Here is a 21,325-nt window from a genome sequence, read left to right as displayed (position 1 = left end):
TGGCCTCCCCTGACCCAACTCCAGTAACAAATGTGGGGATGTTGCAGTCCAGTCCCCTGGACCACATGCCAGCACAAAGACCTGAGTAATTCTGGCTGACTGCTGCAGCTCATAAATGTTGAGAGTTTCTCAAAAATGTAAAGTATGCAAAGGGCTAATTTTGTTAATTTTCCATTTCAGTGGAGATGGAGTGTTCTGAGGATGTTCACACTGAAGCCACCCATTGGAACTTTTACAATGTACTTTAAAGGAATAATGGGATTGATGAAAAGTCATTACCATTGATATTTATTTTCCCGTTCCATTATGTCAAAACCTTTTTTCTCCAGTAGCCAAGATCACTTTTCTTTGACAGTACAGCCAAATCTACTGCTAATGCTCGATCCTGCTTTTGCCTAGGGGCTCTTTTAAATTTTTACAGGATTCTCTCTCACTATCTGTTTTCCTAGCAAATCACTGTTGTGATGCTGTCATTTTAAGACCACAAAACTCTCCATGTCCTTGACATGACCCAGACATCCGTATCCAGTAAGAAAAGGATTTTAATTTTATGCCAGCAATAAAAATTCATCACTGGAAAACGTATAATTTAAGACCCCATATTAACCAGGCTCATTATTTCCCAGCACCAGCATTCTGCAGGTGTTCTGAAAGATGGCACAGACACAAACCATTACTCCTCTGCTGAAACATGAGCTGTCTGTCAGTCTCTGGCCCCCTGCTCCCCTGCTGCAGGAGTCACAGGTCATTAGGGTTGTGCAGATACTCTAAGTCACCCCTCACTTCTTGATTTGGTCCATTTGCTGCAGACACATTTCTAATGGGAAAAATGAAGGTGGCCTGAGGACAGACATGATCAGTAACTGAAAATTCCAAATCCAAAATTGTAGAGCAAGGTTACTGCTACTCAGATCTGACTTCAGGGAATTAAGACTTCCTTTTTTTTTTTCTGCAGCTGAAACTTTTCTATCCAGTAAAACCCACAGAATCACTAGTCATAAAATCTTCAGTACTTTTCCAGGTACTTGGATTCAAGAGATGTCTCTAAATTCTCACAAACAGTTGTTTGTACAATTAAAACAGTTTTCTTAAAAGAATTAGCTTGCAACTACTCATTTAAAAGCTAGATACACGAATGGCAACTTCATACACACAGTGTACAGATGCCCTAAAGTACCAGCACTGAACAAACAAAACGGACTCAAATAAATGAAGACTTGTATTTTTAATACACACAGCTCATTCCTGAGGGCTTGATCAAATAAACTACAGTGACTGAGATAAGGGACAGAACATTACTGAAATGAGAAGATTGTAATGCTCAGGGTTTCAGTATGATTTAAAATATAGAGGTATTCAGAGATTGTAAAACCACTGGTTTGGCCCCTTTCTGGGACAGTCAGATGCACTTCCAAATTTCTGTGTCAACTGTTTCCTGGGTCTGATGGAAACGATAGCAGGCTAAGCTGCTTTGAAATTCATGGCACAGGGGTTGCCAAGGTTTTCAGGCTAACAAAACATCAACTTACTAGAATCCTCATGTCAAGAATGAATGTTTGATTTAAACCAGCATGCAGTGTAGCTCTGTAGACTTCCCAAGGCCTGAGAGACCTCAGATGGCACGCACCTGCCCACCTCTTGCTAACTGTGCTGTGATTTTCCTAAGAACACACAATTAATGGTAAAAAAAAGATGAAAATCCTTAAAATGTTAAATCTCTCCAGCCATAATACAGATAGTAAATGCAGTTGCTAACTTGCTCTCCCTGTTTGAAAAGTCGTGACACTCAGGCAGTCAGGTCCCCAGTGCTGGTAAAAGGGAAACATCAGACCTGTTTTAAAGGGATAGAAGAACAGGGCCCTGGGAACTCTTGACCAATCAGCCTCACCTCTGTGCCCTGAAATATCCTCCTGGAAGCAGGGCATATGGATGGGAGAGAAGTGATTTGAGACATCTGGCATGGCTTCACCAAGGCCCAATCACACCTGCTTACTTGGAGACTTTCTATGACAGAGTGACTGCACTGATGGATAAGGAAAATCCATCTGATATCATGCACCTTGACTTCTGGCCTTTGACAAAGTCCCACACAACATTTAGTTTCTAAACTGGAGAGAGATGGGTTTGATGAATGCACAGGGAATTGGCTGGATGGCCACATCCAGTGCATCAGTCAATGGCTCAGTGTCCAGAAGGACAGCTGTAACAAGTGGCTCCCTCAAGGGTCTGCACCAAGGCTGACACTATTCAACTTTCATTAATGGCACAGACTGAGTGCCCTCTCAGCAGTCTGTGGGTGGCAGCAAGCTGAATGATGCCAGGGATGCCATCCAGAGTGACCCTGGGACAGGCTTGAGGAGCAAGCCCATGAGAACCTCATGAAGTTCAACACAGCCAAGTGTGGGGGGCTACACCTGAGTCAGGGCAACCCCTGGTATTGGTACACACTGGGGGAAGAATGGACTGGGACCCCTGAGAAGGATTTGGGGAACGAGATGATCTTTAAGGTCTCTTCCAAACCATTCTACAATTCTATGATTTTATAGATTGGACATGAGCCAGCCATGTGCTCTTGCAGACCAGAAAGCCAACCATATCCTGGGCTGCATCAGGTGAGTGACCAGCAGGCCAAGGAGTGGAATTTCCCTCTGCTCCATTCTCTTGAGACCCCACACAGAGTACTGTGTTCAGCTCTGGGGCCACCCACATGAAGACATGGACCTGTTAGAGCAGGTCCAGAGGAGGGAGACAAAAATGGTCAAAGGGGCTGGAATACTTCTATAAAGACAGGCTGGGAGAACTGGGGCTGTTAAGCCTGGAGAAGAGGAGGCTCTGAGGAGACCATAGAGCCTTCCAGTGCCTGAAGTGACCTACTAAAAAGCTGGAGATGGACTTTTTACCAGGGCATTGATTTTCAAGTAATTTTAGATTAGAAACAAGGAAGAAATTCTTTACTCTGAGGGTGGTGAGACACTGGAAGAGGTTGTCCAGAGAAGCTGTGAATGTCCCATCCCTGAAATTGTTGAAGGTCTAGTTGGATGGGGCTTTGAGCAACCTTATATGTGGAAGATGTCCCTTCCCATAGCAGAGGATTGAAACTTTAAATCTTGAAATCTTGAAAGGTTACCTCCTGCACAAACAATTCTACAATTCCACAACTGTATGTTCCTGCTAGCTAATCTCTCTCTGGCCAGGAAGACCAGGACTGGGATTTCCAAAACTACAGTCATCGCTAGGAGTGTGGGAGAAGAACGTCATCCTTTCATCAACTCACCTTCTCACATGAAAACTGTCATCAAATCTATGGAGATTATTCTTCCTCTCCCCTGACCATTCCTGGTGGATAAACTGTCTGGCAGAAGAGTAACACAGAAATTAATCTATCATTTTTATGGAGAGCTGCAGTGATGCTAATATACCTTGTGTTCCAAACAGTACTGCCAGTATGAGCATCTGAGGCCAGCTAGCTTCCCAAATTCCCACAGGAACAGCAAAGATGTCATTTCAGAGGCTGATAATGTCTGTAACACAACAGGGCACTAAGTTGTTTCTAGGTGTAATAGGGATCAAGATACTGGACCTTAAAATGTTCCCATCATCTTCCCTCACATGATGATTTTAGCAGCTAAATAAATGGCTGCATAATACCCTATAAAAACCAGAATGTCAGGCTTCCAAATGGTGTGAAGCACTCACTTCTAAATAAAGCTATTCCTGAGACAACAGCCACTAAAACCACATCCCAACCAAAGTGAATGGAATGGTTTTAAGTGAAAAGGGTGACTTTCAAAGCTTGTATCCATCCACAGTGCTTGTTCTTTTCCCACTGCTGTTACTGGTCTCTTCAGTAGTAGTTTCTTCAGGGAAACTATTCCCAGAAGGGAGTGATACCAGGGCACAGGATGAAGGTCTGCAGCTGCCCTCTCATTGACTGTCCCCTTTTTGCTTCCTTGGAACAAAAAGGCCACTCACTAGAGTGGCAGAAGTGCCTGGTGGTGCTGGAAGCAGAGCACTAGGAAGGCTAGAGCACTGCTTTTAAAACAGTGGAGTAGGTATTCCAACTTGAAGCTCTACAGGCTCACAGCTGAGCTGCTAGGAAATGCAACAGCATCAAAACAGAACACAGCTGGGGGCAGGGGGAAAACAAATCATGCTCTCATCACAATAAAAGCTACTTTGACCCACTTCCAGAACAATACATCAATCTCACCTGCAACTCTCATCACACAACGAACAGAACTAAATATATTGAACAAACCAGCTCATAATTGTCTCTTTCCCCATTCAGCCCTTATCAAGGTAACATCTCATCAGTCATTTTCTTACAGTGTCTGAAAGGATGTGGATTTTCTTTTGTGATTTAGGGCCTGATCAGCTGGAGGCAGTCTGCAGTTGTAAGGCCTCCTCCCAGCACAGGGGTGATACAGAAAAGGCTTTAAGTGTGGAGACAATTTTGATCCAGAGAACTGAGGAGGGAAACAGAGCAAGAGGTACACACACCTCCCTCTGCACATGGGACAGGGCAAGAGGCACAAAGGCAGCCTCACGTGGAGTTCAGGGCTGCAGGGAGGACTGCAGAGGCAGTAGGGACGTGGCTGCCATCCAGAGCAGAATGGAGGGCACTGGAAAACAGGGTGCCAAAGAGAGCCCTAGCCTCATTTTCCTGGCAGACTCCCAGAGCCTCTGGGATCGAGTGCTGTCCATGGGAGTCTGTCTCTTACAAAAGCCTCAGCTCCCCCAGATGAAACAAAAAATTGAACCAGTCCATGGCTGATGGCTGCAAAGGTTCACAGAGGCATGTCTTGCTTGTTGCTCTGCATCTTCTCCACTGCAGTCACCTCATGATATCCAGCCCATCAACATGACAGGTCCACAACAACTTCAAACCACAAGGGACATCCTTGTTGGGAAATCATTCTGAGAGGAAAGAGAGAAGATTAAATGTCAACAGGAAATATCTCATTGAACAAACAGAGGGACAGACAAAGCTTTGACAGAGACACAACTAAACAGCAACAGCTTAGCCCACTCACAATCCAGTCCTCTCTCCCACAGCCAAGTTACTCTAATGATAAGGTCTCCCTCATGGTGCAGATTCCCCAGCTGGGTTAGATGGGGAAGATCCCCTTCCCCAGCAGCCATGAACTTATCAGTCCTCACCAGCTTGGGCTGTGGCAGGATGTTCTGCACTTGCTGGTATCCTGGATGAGGAATGCCTTTGGCATGAATGGCTTCCACGGGACCCCATGGGCCCATGCACCCCTGGGAGTCTGTGATCTCACCCCTTTCAGAAAGTTGTCTCTTACATCATCCCCTGCTACCAGCCCAGTCCCAGTCCAGAAGAACAAGAGCCTTTCAACCCTTCTTTAACAAGGATCAAGGCCAAAGCAAAGCCCAGTAATTTCTGTAAGGCCTGGGTAACTTCCCTACCACAATCCTCCTGAACCTCTGACAAACTCCCTCCACCTTGGATTGCCAGGTCACAGATGCCAAAGACATCCCTTACCTTCCCAGTCCCAGCACATCTGGCTTTCCCCTCCATCACGGACTCCTGTGTAGGAGCTATTACCCTTTCTGGCTTCCTCAGCCCCCAGTTCCTTCCCCCCTTCCCACAGGGAGTGACACCCAGACTCCAGGTGTCACCCTCCTGGAAAACCCCCTTGCCCATCAACTCTGGTTAGTAACCCCTGCCTGGTGGCTCTCCGCTCAGCCTATTTGGACCAGGACCACCAGACATGGCCTCACTGTTTTCTTGGGGTCCTTTTTCCTCTTCTTGTCAGAGGCATTGAGGTAGGCCTGTTCCCTGGCCCTGTAGGAAGGGCCTCGGCTCAGCTCCCTCTCGCTGTAGGGGGGCAGGCTGTCCTCCTCCTCCTCGTCCTGCTCGGGGGACGACGACTGCTGCGGCGGCGGCTGCGACTTCTCGGCTTTGTAGGTGGAGGGCGGTGACCAGGCGTAGTACGTGCTCCCTCCTCTCTGGCTGGGCTGCGAGCTCAGCTTCGAGGGGGTGGCACAATGGTCACCGCTCTCGTCATAGCTCCGGGATTTCCTGTCCAGGACGCTGCTGAGGTAGGAGTGATCGTATTTCTGGCTCCCTCCGGGCGTCCGGCTCACCAGCCTGGGAAGGTGCTTCTCCTCGTGGGCCCGTCTCCGGGGCGGGCTGTAGGACCAGCCCCGATCCGAGTCCGTCAGCGGCTCCCGGTTGCCCCTGCAGCGCTTGGTGTAGTATTCCTCCATGGAGCTGTCCTGGTGGGGCAGCCCCCCGCCGCGCCCGCCGTGCGACTCGGAGCGCTCGAAGCGCCGCATCTCCTGGCTGTCCGCCCGCCGCGGCCGCTGGCTGTAGGACTCGGCAAAGGCCGCCAGCTCGTCCATGGACACGGCCGGCACTCCCACGGAGAAACTCTTACGGGACAGCATCTCTGACTTGGATCTCTGCTGGCTGGAAGAGGGAGGAGGTAGAGTTAGAGGGCGGGATCCAGCTGCACTCATTCCCCCCCAGCTGCTTCCACAGACAATGGATGGAAGCAGGCCCTCCTGGGGGCATGAATCATCTGAGCTGTTTTCATCGTCTTCCATAGGAAGAGAATCCATCACATCCTTGAAACCCCAGGTTCTCTCTGATGACTGTAAAGGCAGCTTAGTGCAGATAGCTCAGGTTCTTCATGTCTAATGTTACCTGAGGTGAGCCCCAGGGTGCACCTGCCCTGTCCTCCAATATGCAGGGCTGGACCTGCTTCTCCTTCATCGTAGAGATTGTAGGTGTATATCCTGCTGGAAAAACCCAAGAGCCCAGCTACAGAAGCTCACAGCAGGGCAGTTTTGAAGCAGGTTTAAAGACAGTGAGCTGGTACAATAGCCCAGTACTGAAGGAAGGAAATCCCTGCCATTGCTTTTGGAATACTGTTCTGCTTGAGGGAAGGTTGTGCTATCTCTCTTCTAGGCACCAGAATGCAAGACCTTCAGGCCTGCAGCACCAGTCTAGCTGCACCAAAGCAGGAGGGTGTGACTCCTATATAATAAAGAACACCAGCTCTGGGAAGTGCTGGAGGCATCAGGTACAAAGCTCAAGAGAGAGATTTGCACTTTCCCACTATGGGAAGGGTGGCTTGGTTCCCTATTGATCTCACTGTTACTTTCCACTGGGACTGGGGCTTATACCTAGCTTTACCCAGCTAGGTAAGCTTCAGCAGGCTCACTGTTCCTTAATGGATGTGGGTTTGCAATACTCAGAAGGGGCAGAAATAAGAACAAGTATCTACTTCAGGAAGAAAAAAGTATTATGACTCTTAATATCAACAGGAATCTATTATTTTTACAGATCTGCTTGCCAGAGCACAAGCGCATCTTGTTACATGTCAAGAGTTACAATCACATTGTGGCAATCAGCTTCATTCTGACCTCACATGTCCATATTTCCTATTTCTGTTTTTACAGATCTGCTTGCCAGAGCACAAGCGCAGCTTGTTACATGTTAAGAGTTGCAATCACATTGTGGCAAATGAAGCTTCATTCTGACCTCACATGTCCAGATTTCCTATTTCCCTCTAGCCCCTCTCTCCTGCTAAGCAGAGCAAGGGCAGCAGGAAACGGGGGAAGAGCCACCAGCCCATCTGTCCCTTCTGCTTTCTTTACCGCTTTGCCAGATGGAGCTGCCCCGCGGCGCGGTGTCCCTCACCTGTGCCAGTAGCTGTCCCGCTCGTCCTTGTAGTCGGACACAGCCTGGGACCTGGAGGTGCTGCCGCCGCCCACCACGCCGGCCCAGTACTCGGCGTCGCCGTCCACGTCCCCCGCGGGGGGCAGAGGTTTCCTCCGTGACTGCCGGTAGGGCTGGCGGAAGTTCAGGTCCTCCTCGTGCAGCGAGCTCAGCTCAGACACTGTGTTGTTATCTGCAGGGGAGAAATGAGGTGGGCATCTCCTGATGGCAGCCAGGCGGGGATTCTGGGGGTATCACAAACGGCGTGAGATGACTCTGTGCCAGACAACTGACTTCAGCCTTCAGGAAGGGCTTTCCACCTGTGAGCTCCCTGCCACCAAGCTTGGTGGGACACCACTACAGCACAGAAGTTGTGCCACCTCCCCTTTTCCTGGTGTGAGACAGGCTGGCTCTGGATTTGGCCTGACTTGCCTAGCTAAAACAAAGGCAACCCCCTCAAAAAAAAGATTAAGGAAAAAGTAAAAGTCTGTCTGAATCACTGTCAGTCTCTACCCCATCAAGCACACTGACATCTGTAGGCCTGACATACCAATCTGCAGAGGTCTTTTTATAGTAAATCTTGTGGGTGGAGAAGACAGTGTGCTCAGCAATGACTGTTTTAGAAGTATATATAATTTGTTCGTTATGCCTAATCTGTACAGAGCTTTGATGTAGTGTCATTCCTTAAAGCCCTTCCCTTCATGATTATCAGGATCCCACACGTCTGTTTTAAGTGAGCCTCTAGCAGTGTCTAACATGGGTTAGCTCTGTGTGCTGCCCACAGGAACTGAGCCCCCAGCCTGCCACTGTCCTCTGCACACAGCAGCCACAGGACAAGGAGCAGCACTGTCTGCCCTCCCCACACACCCTGTCCCTTTCTGCACCTCTGCCTCCTGATGTGGAAAGATGCTCGCTTGGGTTTGTATTCTGACACACATTAAGTGCAGTCTCAGCCTTTATTTAAGGAAATGAAGCTTTCAAGAGGCTATGGGAAGACAGTGAGGAGTTCCTCACAGCTCTGAGTTTGCACCATGTCCCTATTCACCAACCTGCTCCTTCTGCAGGGCAACAGCTACTCCAAACAAACTTCCTGCTTCCTTCAAGCCACACTGTGGTCACTGCAGCCCACAAGACACTTCCAATAAAATCATCCCTCTCCTATTTTGTCATGCTGGAATTTACAGACACCACACTCTTAGGAAATTGTGAAAACAATATCCCAGCTAATATCACGCCACAGGCTGTAGAAGGTATCAGTAGGGACTTGGCTTTTCAGATGCTGATGATCCCGAAGTTTAGTTATATGAGTGGACAATTTTCATGAGCTTTTCAGTAACCCTCACTTTGCTATAACAATGATTAGGTAAGCATCAGACTTTTAAAATCAGAACATACCTGTAGATGCCTAAAATCTAGACTTCTCTGTCCCAATTAGCTTATCCTGGTTATCAAATCCTAAGGGCTGACCCTGAGACAAACCAAGTGAACTTTTAACTATGAATTTCCCAGTCTTGCTTAGGTCAGTGGAAAAAAAAAAATCAAACCATGCTTGTTTCTCACATCGTTCTCGCATCCTCCTAGCCGGGTCAAACTGCGCCAGTTCTTTCTCGACATAGTACAGCACCTTCATGGAGTCCCTGTCCTTGTCAGTCTGGATCCTGTACCCTTTGCGCACTGCTAGGGAGAGAAAAGGAAAACATTAGAGGAAAACCCACGTAAGAACAAGGAGCCTTTGCCACAACACTGCTCATTCTATGGTTGAGCTCACGTCTGCAGGCAGGTAGGCTGCGTCAAAACACACTGAGTCAGTCGCTGCTTCACAAGAAATTAGTCTACAGTGTGGGATGTGAAGTTGTAAGAACTTGCATCATTTTAAAAGTTTGCAGGAAAAGCAAAAATGGTTTGGAAATGCCCAGTTTGTACAACCCAGTGAATCCAGTGATGGACACTGAGCACGGTGGGACATCCTCACAGCACCTCACCCTCCCTCCTGTGACAGGCTCGCTCTGGAGTTGGCTTGCTTTGCCCGGCTAAAACAAAAGCAACCCCCTCATTGCCACAGAGTGATTCCAACTCCCACAGACGATAGCAGAGAGAAAAGCAGAAATCATTTCTCCTTCCTCAGCACTACTGAAAGGATTTGTCATGGTATGGAAAAAGCAGTCCCAGATCAGGCTTCCTCTAAAATCCCAGTCTGCAGGAGAAGCAGGTGGCTGAGCATTTGGGAGCTGTCACTGTGCAAGACCACTCCACCCTCCACCCCCATGAATTCTCCTCACACAGGTTGAAAAGCATGTGCCAGAAGCTCCAGAGAATACAGAAGGAAACACTAAGTCCCACAAAGCACACCACACTGCTTTGAGATTTATACTGACTCCAGGGGTGAGGCCAACCAGGTCACTGATAGCTGTGAAACTGCTTTGGGATTTTTACAAGCTTTACTTTAGAGAAAAGGCATATGTCAGACATACATGAAATGCTTGACTTCTGGGAAGTCTGGACAGCTTTTTGACTTGTCCATGTTCCTATGTGTAAAAAAGAAGGCCTGACACACCTGGAGCCAAAGCAGATTTAACTCTGTCAGGTAAGCTCCATGCACACTTTACTACTAAAAATAGCTACAAACAGTCTGACTACCTTAAAGCAGGTCTATGATCAGCAAGCAGAGAACTCCACCTTTCCACTCTTTCTTTGAAGAAAATAAGGTTTTTATAGAAGATTATTTAAGAAAGGTGTCAGCCTGGAGCTATTTCAGGACTGACAGAAATTCAGGTCTGGGTACAAGAGAGGACTACAACCCTCAAATTCAGCCTTATTAGAGAACCATCGTAAGGACAATTCACTTAGCACTACAAAATGGAACCCACCTGCCTTGCATGGGGTTAACATGTTCCCTTGTGGGAATACTGCAGTGTTGCATGAATGCTCCTGCTGGGGAACAATTTAAACACTTGGACAGTGGTTCTGAGCCAACCTGTTCCTTCTGTTTTATCCCTCACCACCGCAACACATCGAGCTATTAACATATGGGTTTGGTAATACATCGCATAGTATGTGTTGTGTGGGCTGAGCAAGGACTTGGCAGAGGTATTCTTAGGCACCTCCTGTCCTAAACTGCTGTGTGTGTGTGTCTCTGTGCACTTGGAAATAACCACGCTGTGCTTCAGGAATGGCTGTGCCATGGGCAGGCTTCAGAAGCAAAGTGCTTTACTGTGGGTTTGGACTGCGCACCTGTAAGATAAGTGATTATGTCTTGAGATATTACCTTGTGTGTCTGCACTTGGGAATGGTGTAGGATGTAAAAATATAGTAGAGGTCTACCGGGGTCCTTCTTTTAACATGCCTCCAGACAGCTCAGCTGACAGCAGTGTGTGCTTTATTATCCCTGTGAGTGAGTAAGTGAGTGCACAGTGGCTGGAAATGCAGACAGTGGTTTTATGGAACACAAGGAATCCTGCCTCTGCCTCAAAAAGTGGAAGCACAGCAGGTCTCCTCAAGTGAGGCTGCACTGACTGGCCTCAGAGGTGACAGCTCTGGCCACACTGCATGAGCAGCAAGGGCTGTTTTCTACCTCACCATTGTGGCTGGTAGCTCACTTCTGTCTGGTACTGTGCCAGGAAAGAGGCCTCTCACTATTCTTTCTTCTAATGTGTGGACTAGGAGCTCAGCTAAGCTGACATCTCATTTATACACAGGCCAGCAAACCACTCTGACATCCTCTTAACCTTTGGGGAACTTGAACAGGCAGCCTCCAGGCTCTTCCAGTGTGAGCCACTGCTCACTCTGAGGCTGTACCAAACATCTCTTTGTGCAACCTCTATAGCTCCTGGAACTGATGGAGAATTAGCCAAGCTTCATGCTAGCTTCATACTAAGCTTGGTACTGCAGTTGTGTATCAAAAGGCAAATGAATTTCTTGGTTAATTCTGCAAGCATCTAGAAATTAATTTTGGATTTAAATCTGCAAAGATGACTGTGAACAGCTCATAAAAAGTATTTTCCACTACAGAGGAAGCAGTTTTGTCTCTGTGTTTATTTATCAAATACTTCTCATAATGATACTAAATGTTCAACTTATTAAATCTCTTCATTATTCCTTCAGCTGGGAACCAAAGATATTATTGTTTCTTCCTCACACTCTTCATCTGTAAATTGCCATAATCCTTTAATCAGGTCTGAATTACTTTAAGCCAATTTTAATTAAAAAGAAATAAAGATGCAGAGATGTTGACCACATGTCCAGAACCACTTGCTGAAGTCAAAGGGAATGGAACATTCTTCCCATATTTTCTTCTCTTGAACAGTTAATAAATTTCTAATGTTTAATTTGTATTTAACTGGACACTATTTTTATTCTTCTGTGGGTGGAACCAACTCAGCCAAAACTGTAAGCTGTCTCCCTCTCCAGAAAGGACAACACTGCTATTTTTTTTTCAGACAAGTATGTTTAGGAAGTAAATGATGTCTCATCCTTATACCCTTTTCATGTTAAAGATCTAGGACCAAAAGCTTCCCTGTGTGCAGAGTTCAAAGGATCTATGCAAGAGCCTCTAGGTAACCACTGCATTTAAAGCAGAGCATAAATCCTAACTTATGTGTTGTCAACACGCTTCTAAATAAGGGAGCTAAATGTTTTGGGAGTTTTTTTTCTCCATTCAGCCCTAAGTTTAGAATAGAGTTCCTAGGCTTAATCTGAGCTTTGCCACATGGCTTTTATGCAACCCCAGACAAATTTTCTAAATATCCTCATGCCTGAGTTTGCTCACTAGATCCCCTCAGAGGGGTAATTTATAAGCACAGAATCTATCTAGGGCAAAATGTAAGCCAGAATTACAGAATCTTCCAGTCTCTGTCCCCCAGCACTTCCGATCCCATTTTTTTAAAATGGACTTGACAGAAAGGTGGAAGTCCCAAAGATACACAGTTTCAGATCAGACCTACACCAGCTGTGTGGAGGACACAGAGGCTTTTTATTCTCCTTCTGACAAAGGCTTTTATTATAAACTCAACCATTACCTGTTTTGTTTAGCTTGCTGCCTGGCCAACAAGTAAATAAGTAGCTTGGAAAAGCCACACAATGTTTTCTCATCTCCAGCCTGTCATTAGGGGATATTCTGGCATTGTGGAGGACCTTAAAAGAGCAGAGTACAGGCTATAACTCTCCCTTAGCTTCATAGTTCAAGCACCTTGAACAACAGATCCATGATCCAGACTGAGGGTTTGTCCACATTATTGCAAAAAAGATTAACTCATTTTTAAAAAAGCTTAAGAATCTCTGTTGTCTTGCCACAAAGGTTAAAGCTCTGTGATAATGTTTTTGTTTGCCATATATACTATTTCCTGTCAAGTCTTAAGGTGAGGGATTGAGTCCAGATGCTTGATTTGGCTGCATTGTCTATTAAATGCATCCTTCTGTGTAAGGATCATGGGATCCTAAGAGCCATTCCATTTGGCTACTAAACATATCTGCTGTTTTTTATTCTGAACTTGTGCTCTGCTAGCAGAGACAAGACTGGGAGCTGTGCTCTGACTCTTAAAAAATCCCTGGAGTTCCCACAACCAACACCACGCTCTGTGTGCAGTGACATTTTTCACAGGAGAAAAAAATTGAAGCACTGGGGTGTCATTCATCATTTTCTGACAAAGGTTTTTGGATTGCATACATTCTGCGTTGGATCAGTGATTGATGTATTTCCTATTTCAAAATGCTCCATTCCAGAGCACTGTTTTGATTTCAGTGACCAAAGAAAAGTATGATTGTTGAAAGAAAATACTTTTTGTAATTCCAGAAAGGTTAATATCCTGACTGGGGCAGCAGAAGCACGCATAGGGTTGTTCCAAAAGCTTAATTAATTATGCTACTTAATCTTGTCTTTTCAGATGTGTTTTATCAACACACTGTCGTGAGTTAATTTAACAACTGATACTTAGTGTGGTGCTTTGAAATCAGAATGTAGCTGGGTCAGTGGTGACTCTGCATTGGTGAGAGTCATTTCTGCTGCAGAATGTTTGAATTTAGACAGCCACTCTGATCCTGAAATGCATGCGGCTAAATAGCTGCCTTCTTTTCTCCTTGGTGGCAGCTTCCTTTGCAGCAGCAAAGTGACCCTCCTTGGCCTCCCATTCCCTGCTGACCTAATTAGGCACCCACAAACTAACTCTGTGTTAATGGCCCTAGAAAAGTTAAGAGCATGTGGCCCTAAAGCAAATGTCATTGTCAGAGACAGGATTAAAATGCAGTTTCCCTGTGTTTCTTCTCTTCACACCACTCGATCAGTGACAATCATTCCACCCCTTCCCAGCCCTTCTCCCAGTAAGAGGACTGACTGTTGTGCCTGGCACTGCAAATTACCATTTTGGCTTCCTCCACTGGCCTCACTTGGGGCTAAGGGAGGGGGGTGTGACTTATCCATCAGCACAGCAGGAGATGGGACACCAGCTACGGGAACACTGGGGATGTAGTATGGACCTGGCATGGCAGAGACTGCAGGAGGGTACCCAGCTTTTGCTGCTTTGCCTGCTATATACACTGAAAAAGAAAAAGAACCAGAGTCAGCATCACACTCCAGCCCCCCCAGACCCACTGGACACATGGACAAAACCTGCAACACCAACCCCACAGGAGACAATCAGACAAATGAATTAACAAGGACCAATCTGAATTTCTCTGAGCCTCAAAGGGTACTGAGGAGAGTTTAAAATATGTGCTGCATATAATAACAGGGCATATAATAATAAGGACACTGAGAGATGCCCAGAAAGACACTCAGGGTGTTACAGCCAGCATTATCGCTGCCATGATTTAGTGGCAGTTCAGCTTTAAAAATAACTGATGACTCAAGCAGCAGGATGAGGCTCATGGAACTTGACAGATCCGACTGAGCCTGACCAGGAACCTTGCTGGGTTGCAAGGATTTTGCACTGTTGTAGAGGACAGCTGATTTGCATTGCCAGGAAGAAACCTCCCAGGATGCTCTTAGTTCTGACCCACAACATTCACTGACACAACAACAACTCTGGAATGGGAGCATGACACTTTGGAAAAGCAGGCAGAGCTGCCAAGGCAGGGAGGGCTTGGGGAATTACATTTGTAATTAACTTTGAGCATTCAACCATTGAGTAATAGGTCAGATGCTTCACTCCCTAAGAACCAGTTCTTTAGCCAAGCAAAGTGCTCAGGGCAAAGGAAGCAATATTAGCAGATTCTCCTCCTGTTCTGCCAGGGAGCAGAAGCAGTAGGGCAGATTTGCACCAGGCCTGGGCAGGGTCACTCACGTGCCCGGGGACAGCAGCAGGACTCAGGACAGCAGGGGCAGCGGACGTAACAGCAGCAGCTGTGCGGGCAGCACTGGCACCAGCAGATCCCCACCAGGAGGAAGAACAGGAACGCCCCCAGGATCACCAGGCCCACAAAGACCCACTCTGGAAAACAAGGGGAGAAAGGGAGATACTTACAGGACTGCACATTGCTGTGGAAGAGAACATCAGCAACATCCTGCCAGCGAAGAGCATGGGGACAAAACACACGGGTGAATAACAGAAGTGGACTGACTCCCTGTGGGTCTAGGACTAGGTGTACTCCTGATCTTTGTGTCAGAGCAGAAATGGCACATGACAGTGAGAAATGAGCTACCAAAATGTGGTCCCTTCTGGCAGCATCCCTGGCAGGCTGAGAGGCGAGCAGCACAGAGGCAGGAGCCCTGGCTCCCCGGCCAGAAACCCTTCGCCCCACAGCAGGCCTGCACCAATGCCGCAGGACGCGCTCCATTAGCGTTTGGCCCTCATCAAAGACTCATTCTTCTCAGCCATGTTCATGCCCTGCTTGTGTGTTTGTTTCCCAGCCACATTCTGGTTTTAATGGGACAAGAGATGGTGAAAAGCAGGCTATAAATAGCCCAGCGAACAAGCCAGGCCTGCCCCTTCGCAGCGAGGCCTACGCGCGCAATTATTCTTTTGAATGTGCCGAATGAACATCCCATTCAGGCACCACAGCCAGCCAGGAAACCTAACAACCACTTTTTCCCTCCCCCATTGAAGCCTCAGATGATGTGTGCCAGGCCCCAAAAGAGAGCAGCTGAAAAACACCCTACAAGTGAAAGCACGCAGGAGCTGGCCCACAAAAACCAGGATGGGGCTTAAAGGGGAAGGGCAGGGAGAAAAGGTTTCTCAAACTTTGCTGCTGGAAAATGTGGTGGGAGCAGGGCTCAGCCTGTGCCAGGCAGTACCTACAGCTACACGGGAGTTCCACAGACTAAGGGAATGATCAGTGAACACATCTGGACCAAGAAATTACAAGACTCTGAACATACAGGAGGCCTGGAGTTGGTTTTAAGTCAGAGAAATGCAGCAACCTATCTCAAAGCAAGACTGCAGGTGGGGAAAAGACTTGGTGGTTATTCAACCACCTAAGAAACAGGGCAAAAAGCAAATAAAGACATTTGTTTGGGGCTGCAGTGGGAAAGAGTTTATCCCCACTTCAGAGGAAAAAAAAAGCAGCAGACCACTATATCCAAGCAGAAGTCCAACATTCACTGAAGTCTCCTGGTATACTATTATTTGAGATGAAGAAGTATTGACACAAGGATTGCAATGTGCATGAAGAATCTGAAAAAACAGTGCATCCCTCACCTGTGTTGCTAAGCTGAAAAGTCAAGGAAAAATATTTCGCTTGGACCATTCAAAATAGAATTTTTCCTAGTTCTTAATACAATGCAAAAATAAGAAGTGTCATTTTTGATCCATCCACAGCGTTCTGTTTGAACAGAAGTATGAATCTTTACTTTGCTGGAGTTTTCCTTAACTCTTATGCAAACAATTCCCCTTTTGAAAAATGCCATTTTAAATCTAGAATTTAAAATTTCCTTTGAAAAATGTCAGTCAAAGATCTGGCATCTACAAATCAACACTTCAGAAGTGTGAAGTGAATTTTTTTCATTTTTTTATCCTTTATTTCTTTTTTGGCTGACACACATAAATTTCATTTAAATTTGCATTTAATTTTGGTTCTTGTGGAATAATGTGTTGGGGTTGAACTTACTATATGCTGAGAAACATTCAGCTAACAAGTAAGGAAAGGGCAGAAGTATTCATGAATGGGAAAGCAAGAGCTGAGAGATTACTGACCCAGTCCCTCAAGTTCTGCTTCTAGCATCTGTTTTGCTTAAAATTTTCATAAATTACCTTGACACAGAAAATAAGAATGTGCTAAAATATCATGACAGTAAGCAGTAGGGATGTATTGTCACTAAAGACTGGGACAAGTTATACAAAGGGCCAGTTGTCCTTGGGACTAAAATAGGAAATATGAAATGCAGTATTATCCTGAATTTCAAAGTATGCAGCAATACTTTCAGTGTCACAGGTTCAAAGATAAGAACAATTACTGTTCTGAACAGGACTTCACTGGTTGAGAAGAACTGAACAAGAGAAATGATCAAGTATACACAGCATTACTGTCACCACTCACACAATACAGCCACCAAAAATGGCACATGCAATCCTAGGCCAAACAAGAGAAAAATTTCCAGCAGTATTAAGAAAATATCAATGCCATCACATTGGCCTCCTCTGCACTTGACTTCATCTGAAGTTACTGATGTTATACAGCTCTGGTCATCTGTGCAGCAGAAAAGACAAATTTAGGCTGAAGCCAGTGGAGAGCAGGGATTTTTTGAGGGATGAAGGGACTCTGGAGCCTGCCTGGCAGCAGGGGAGCTGAAGCCTGCTGAGTTACTTTGTTAAACAGAAGGCTGATGGAAGATGTAGTTCCTGCCTGTAAATATGGTAGGAGGATAAATGCAGCAGGAAAAGCAGGTATTATAGTTAAAGATCTTACATAAATGGACAGAAATAGATGATCAGTGCTGTAGAGAGAAGCTAAAAGAAGCCCATCAAAGAAAGTGGGCCAATGGGAAAGAAAAAGGCCAAACCTTAGGCCACTCCTAAGCTTGCTAATCTTACAGAAAGATGAAATTACATGGTGCTGGGGAGAGAATGCAAGATAGGGAGCCGACTATCCTTTCCAGTCCTGTACTTCCTAATCTATGCCAATCTAAGCAATATCTTAGTGGCATTTTCTTTGTTGTGTTCTCATCTTATTTTCTGCAACCATCATGGACACAGAGAAGGAGGTGAAATGGTACTGCTTGACACAAGTGGCCAGCCACAGAGATCCAGTGAAACTCAGATGTCAGATCTCCAGAGCTATTAGTGAACAGTTCACAACCACTCCATAAAGGACAAAAGCCTGGTAGAGGAAAAAACAGACAGCAAGTCCATTAGAAGTGTATCTGTGGTCTCTCTGAAAACATCCTAGGAGTACAAAAGGGGGTCAGATTAGTGTGTACATTGCACATTGCAGGAGACTCACTCAGCATATAAAGTAGATGTTTGAAATCAGTGTCCCAGCCACAGGGACCTGTGAGACAGGATTTTACTTCACAGGATGTTAGACCATTTCCTTTTCTGATGAGGTTAAGAGAACAGCAGAAAAAGCCTGCTGGCTCTACCTTTAAAACAAAACAAAACAAAACTGGGATTCAACCAGTTCCCAATACAACTGTGTAATGCTGAGATTCAAGTGACTACCAAGCTGACATGCTCTGTGTCCTCACTGTCTGGTTTGTGCTCACAGAAGTATCTGCTTTTCTTTACTCAGGCAACACCAACAGCTGAAATGTGGTTTGCTGCTGCATCTTACACTTTCTTCTTGTCTACTTATGCAGTGAGGGCACCAGAATGATATCTGGCCTACACACCAAAATTTTATACCCATTCAATAAAATTCTAAATAATGGAGGGAAAACTGTTAGGCAATAGAGAATCAACTGTTATCTATCTATGCTGAAAAGACCAATCCCTCTCCTGCCATGCAGGAATTCTATGGAGCTTTGGGTTACACTGGAGGTGGGTGAGTGTCTGCTTTCTCTCTGTTTGCATCTCTGGGACAGGCTCGAAAACAGCTTCACACATTTATGTGGAGTTGCATTTTTGCACAAATGTGTGAAAGAAGTGCTCTTCGGGCACCACCAGGGAATGATCAGATGACTCGAGGGCTAAATATTCTTACAGCTTTTCCCTTTCAAGAACAATCTGTTGCACAGCCTCTGCCTCCCCTGCAAGGAGCGCCAGAACTGGTGGCTCTCGCTAGTTGTGGCTAGCAGGGGATTTATCACAGGCACAGAGCTCTCACGTCAGGCCCAGCCACCTGGTGCTACCAAGAACGTGGCCTGGCCATGCAGCACAAGAGGGGCTGTGCCACTGATGGGGTGCTAGCTCATCCTCTATTCCCAGCACCTGCTGTGCTGCCATCTGTGGTGGTGGTGGAGCAGAGCACAGGCCAGCTCTGGGGAGCGGAGTGGCTGCACAGGAGCAGCTGACACACAGAGCCACGCAGGGCTGTAGGGTCTCCCAGGCTGAAACACACTTTCCTCTGTGCTAGCAGGGGGAGAGCAGAGAGCTTGACAGAAAATGTCCCCAGAACAGCTCTGGCAATTCTGCTCTCACACTGATCCTGGCATGACGTCAACCATCTCTGTATGCTGGCTCCCAGCAGGGCCCAGCATCAGCTCTCTCGGGTCCAAAGCCAGCACTTTCCCAGTAACTGATGGGCTTTTCTCTTGAAATCCCCAGGTAAAACACACATACAAGTGAAACATACACCACATAAAGATGCTGCAAAGGATAAACAGACAAGATGGCAGAGGAATGGATGATTAAGGGTGAAATGACTGAATACCTGGCATAATCTCCACAGCAAAACTGGGCAAGAGATCAGCAAGCAGCCCTGTCCTGCCTAGAAAAGACAGAAGGAGGAGAAGAAGGAGAGAGGTTACTGCAAGAAAAACACACTCCCCAGCCCCTGCCTTAGCCTCCAGCTCCCTTCCTCATCAGCCCACTTGCACTCTGCGTTATGTGAATTCCTATCAAGCACAGATGTCATCCTGCTCGATGCCTGGTGTCTGCCTCTGCACTTCTGCCATTTCTGTGTCCTTGCATTTTATCTTTATCAGCGGAGCTGGGGGGAAAGAATCTGGAACAGAGCTTCTCCAATCTAGGCACAAAATGACAAGAAAAAGGAGTCCCTTTTAGCATGGTTACATGGTAACATCTTCCTGGAGTTATGCTCTACACATGCAAAAGCTCCTGGAAATGCACAACAGCCCTTAAACAAAAGGACACAGTTTTATTTTTGAAACGTACTGATGTAGTTTCTACGGATATGAAACATCTTTAACTTAACTCAAGGCTATTGATAAATCAGCCACGTGCTTCTAGAACCCATGGATGCTGCTCTCCATGTGGGGCTCTGTGAGTGCACCAACAACTCCAGGAAAGGAGCCTTGGAGGAATGCTGTGCATATGTGCTAATTATTTGGAGATGCACGAGCACCTTGGTCAGACTGTGTGACAAAGGCCAACACCCAATGGAAGCAAACCAGCCAGGGAAGGATTCATGTAGAAATTTGTGGGATCATTTTGCAAAAGAATAAACAAACAAAACAAAACAAAAAAAAAAAGGCAAGTCAACTTCAAATTTATAATTTACAACCAAATAGAAACAAACAAACTCCAAGCCCAAAGGCAGCTTGCTGCCTGTTTGTTTTGGCACAGAACGTCTGGGATATTTCCAGTACATAGCAAACATCCTGCACAGTGCTCAGCTGTAATTTACACACACCTGTGCATTGGCAGAACAGCCCTAAGTGCAGCTGGGCTGTGAACTCTCCCATAGAGCCCCAGGGTCATGCTGGGATTTTAAAAGACATGCATATGGTAGGAGAGCTGCACTCTGAAGACAGACACACATTGTGGGCATTACAACAGGAGCAGCTAAGGGTAAGCCAATGCAAAAGTGGCAGAAAGCTACCTTTAACCTCCCCACATGCCCTCCAGGTCCTGCACTAGGCAGCACTGAGACACAGTGATGAACTGGATCCCAAGTTCCTCGGCCTCTAATCTGTCCTTGAAGGTTATTACAATCAAATTCCCACCATCCGTTTTTCCTCAGTGCTTCAACAGAGACTCTGTAGAGATCAAAAGTCCACAAGGAAGCCTGCTGGAGCCATAATGAGTATACCATGACTACAGGCAGAGCTTTGCAGCCAGTTGCAACTCATCAGAGCTGATTAGTACTCACAGGAATGCCCATCCTGATGAAGTGGTCCAGAATCCTTAGCAAAAGATAGCATGGTGATGCTTCACATAACTGCTCCCCATTTACCACTTTGAGGGAGGACTCTTGCCACCAGTCTGCTGCAACATTTTCATCTACATTTACAAAGAGTTTCACGACATTCTTTGCAGTCCATTTCCTGGAAGGATCAAGTGTCCAAGCCACTCACAACTACAGTGTTATGTTCCACGCGCATATTAATCATATTTCTTATTTTGATGAAACAATATGCAATTCTTTTGCAGGCCTTTTGTGCATATGTGAACAGCACCCACATGAACCACATGCATGCAGAATATGGGCAGACACGAGCCCATACACGAGATGTAGCTCATCTCCCATGTGTTATTACCTCTGCACAAGCTCACATGCAGCCCTAGTGTGAGAGCAGATGCCACTGGACAAATTGCTGGAGGTACACAGCTAATTTAGGGCATCTGTGGTAAAAAAGGGCAAGGAAGT

At 46.3% G+C, this 21,325-nt stretch overlaps 1 protein-coding gene across 4 annotated transcripts in view; it reads right to left on the bottom strand.

Moving 5' to 3' along the window:
- Positions 1-261: 261 nt before the first annotated feature.
- Positions 262-21,325, bottom strand: part of ILDR2 (immunoglobulin like domain containing receptor 2) — a 40,639-nt gene continuing 19,575 nt past the window's right edge. The window contains exons 4-10 of one of the 4 annotated variants that reach the window (XM_039713129.1): positions 19,427-19,483; positions 14,965-15,111; positions 14,042-14,218; positions 9,251-9,364; positions 7,673-7,883; positions 5,746-6,436; positions 262-4,917 (exon numbers count right to left, since the gene is read on the bottom strand). In XM_039713129.1, the coding sequence (XP_039569063.1) occupies positions 4,882-4,917; positions 5,746-6,436; positions 7,673-7,883; positions 9,251-9,364; positions 14,042-14,218; positions 14,965-15,111; positions 19,427-19,483 (1,433 nt within the window). In that variant the 3' untranslated portion in view covers positions 262-4,881. Of the gene's footprint in view, positions 4,918-5,745; positions 6,437-7,672; positions 7,884-9,250; positions 9,368-14,041; positions 14,219-14,964; positions 15,112-19,426; positions 19,484-21,325 lie in introns of all 4 variants that reach the window. The other 3 variants (XM_039713128.1, XM_039713130.1, XM_039713131.1) reach the window with 3 other exon arrangements.

The sequence above is a fragment of the Passer montanus genome, unplaced genomic scaffold (assembly GCF_014805655.1).
Source record: "Passer montanus isolate IOZ18808 unplaced genomic scaffold, ASM1480565v1 scaffold28, whole genome shotgun sequence".
NCBI lineage: Eukaryota > Metazoa > Chordata > Aves > Passeriformes > Passeridae > Passer > Passer montanus.
This window is presented reverse-complemented; position numbering and strand designations above follow the sequence as displayed.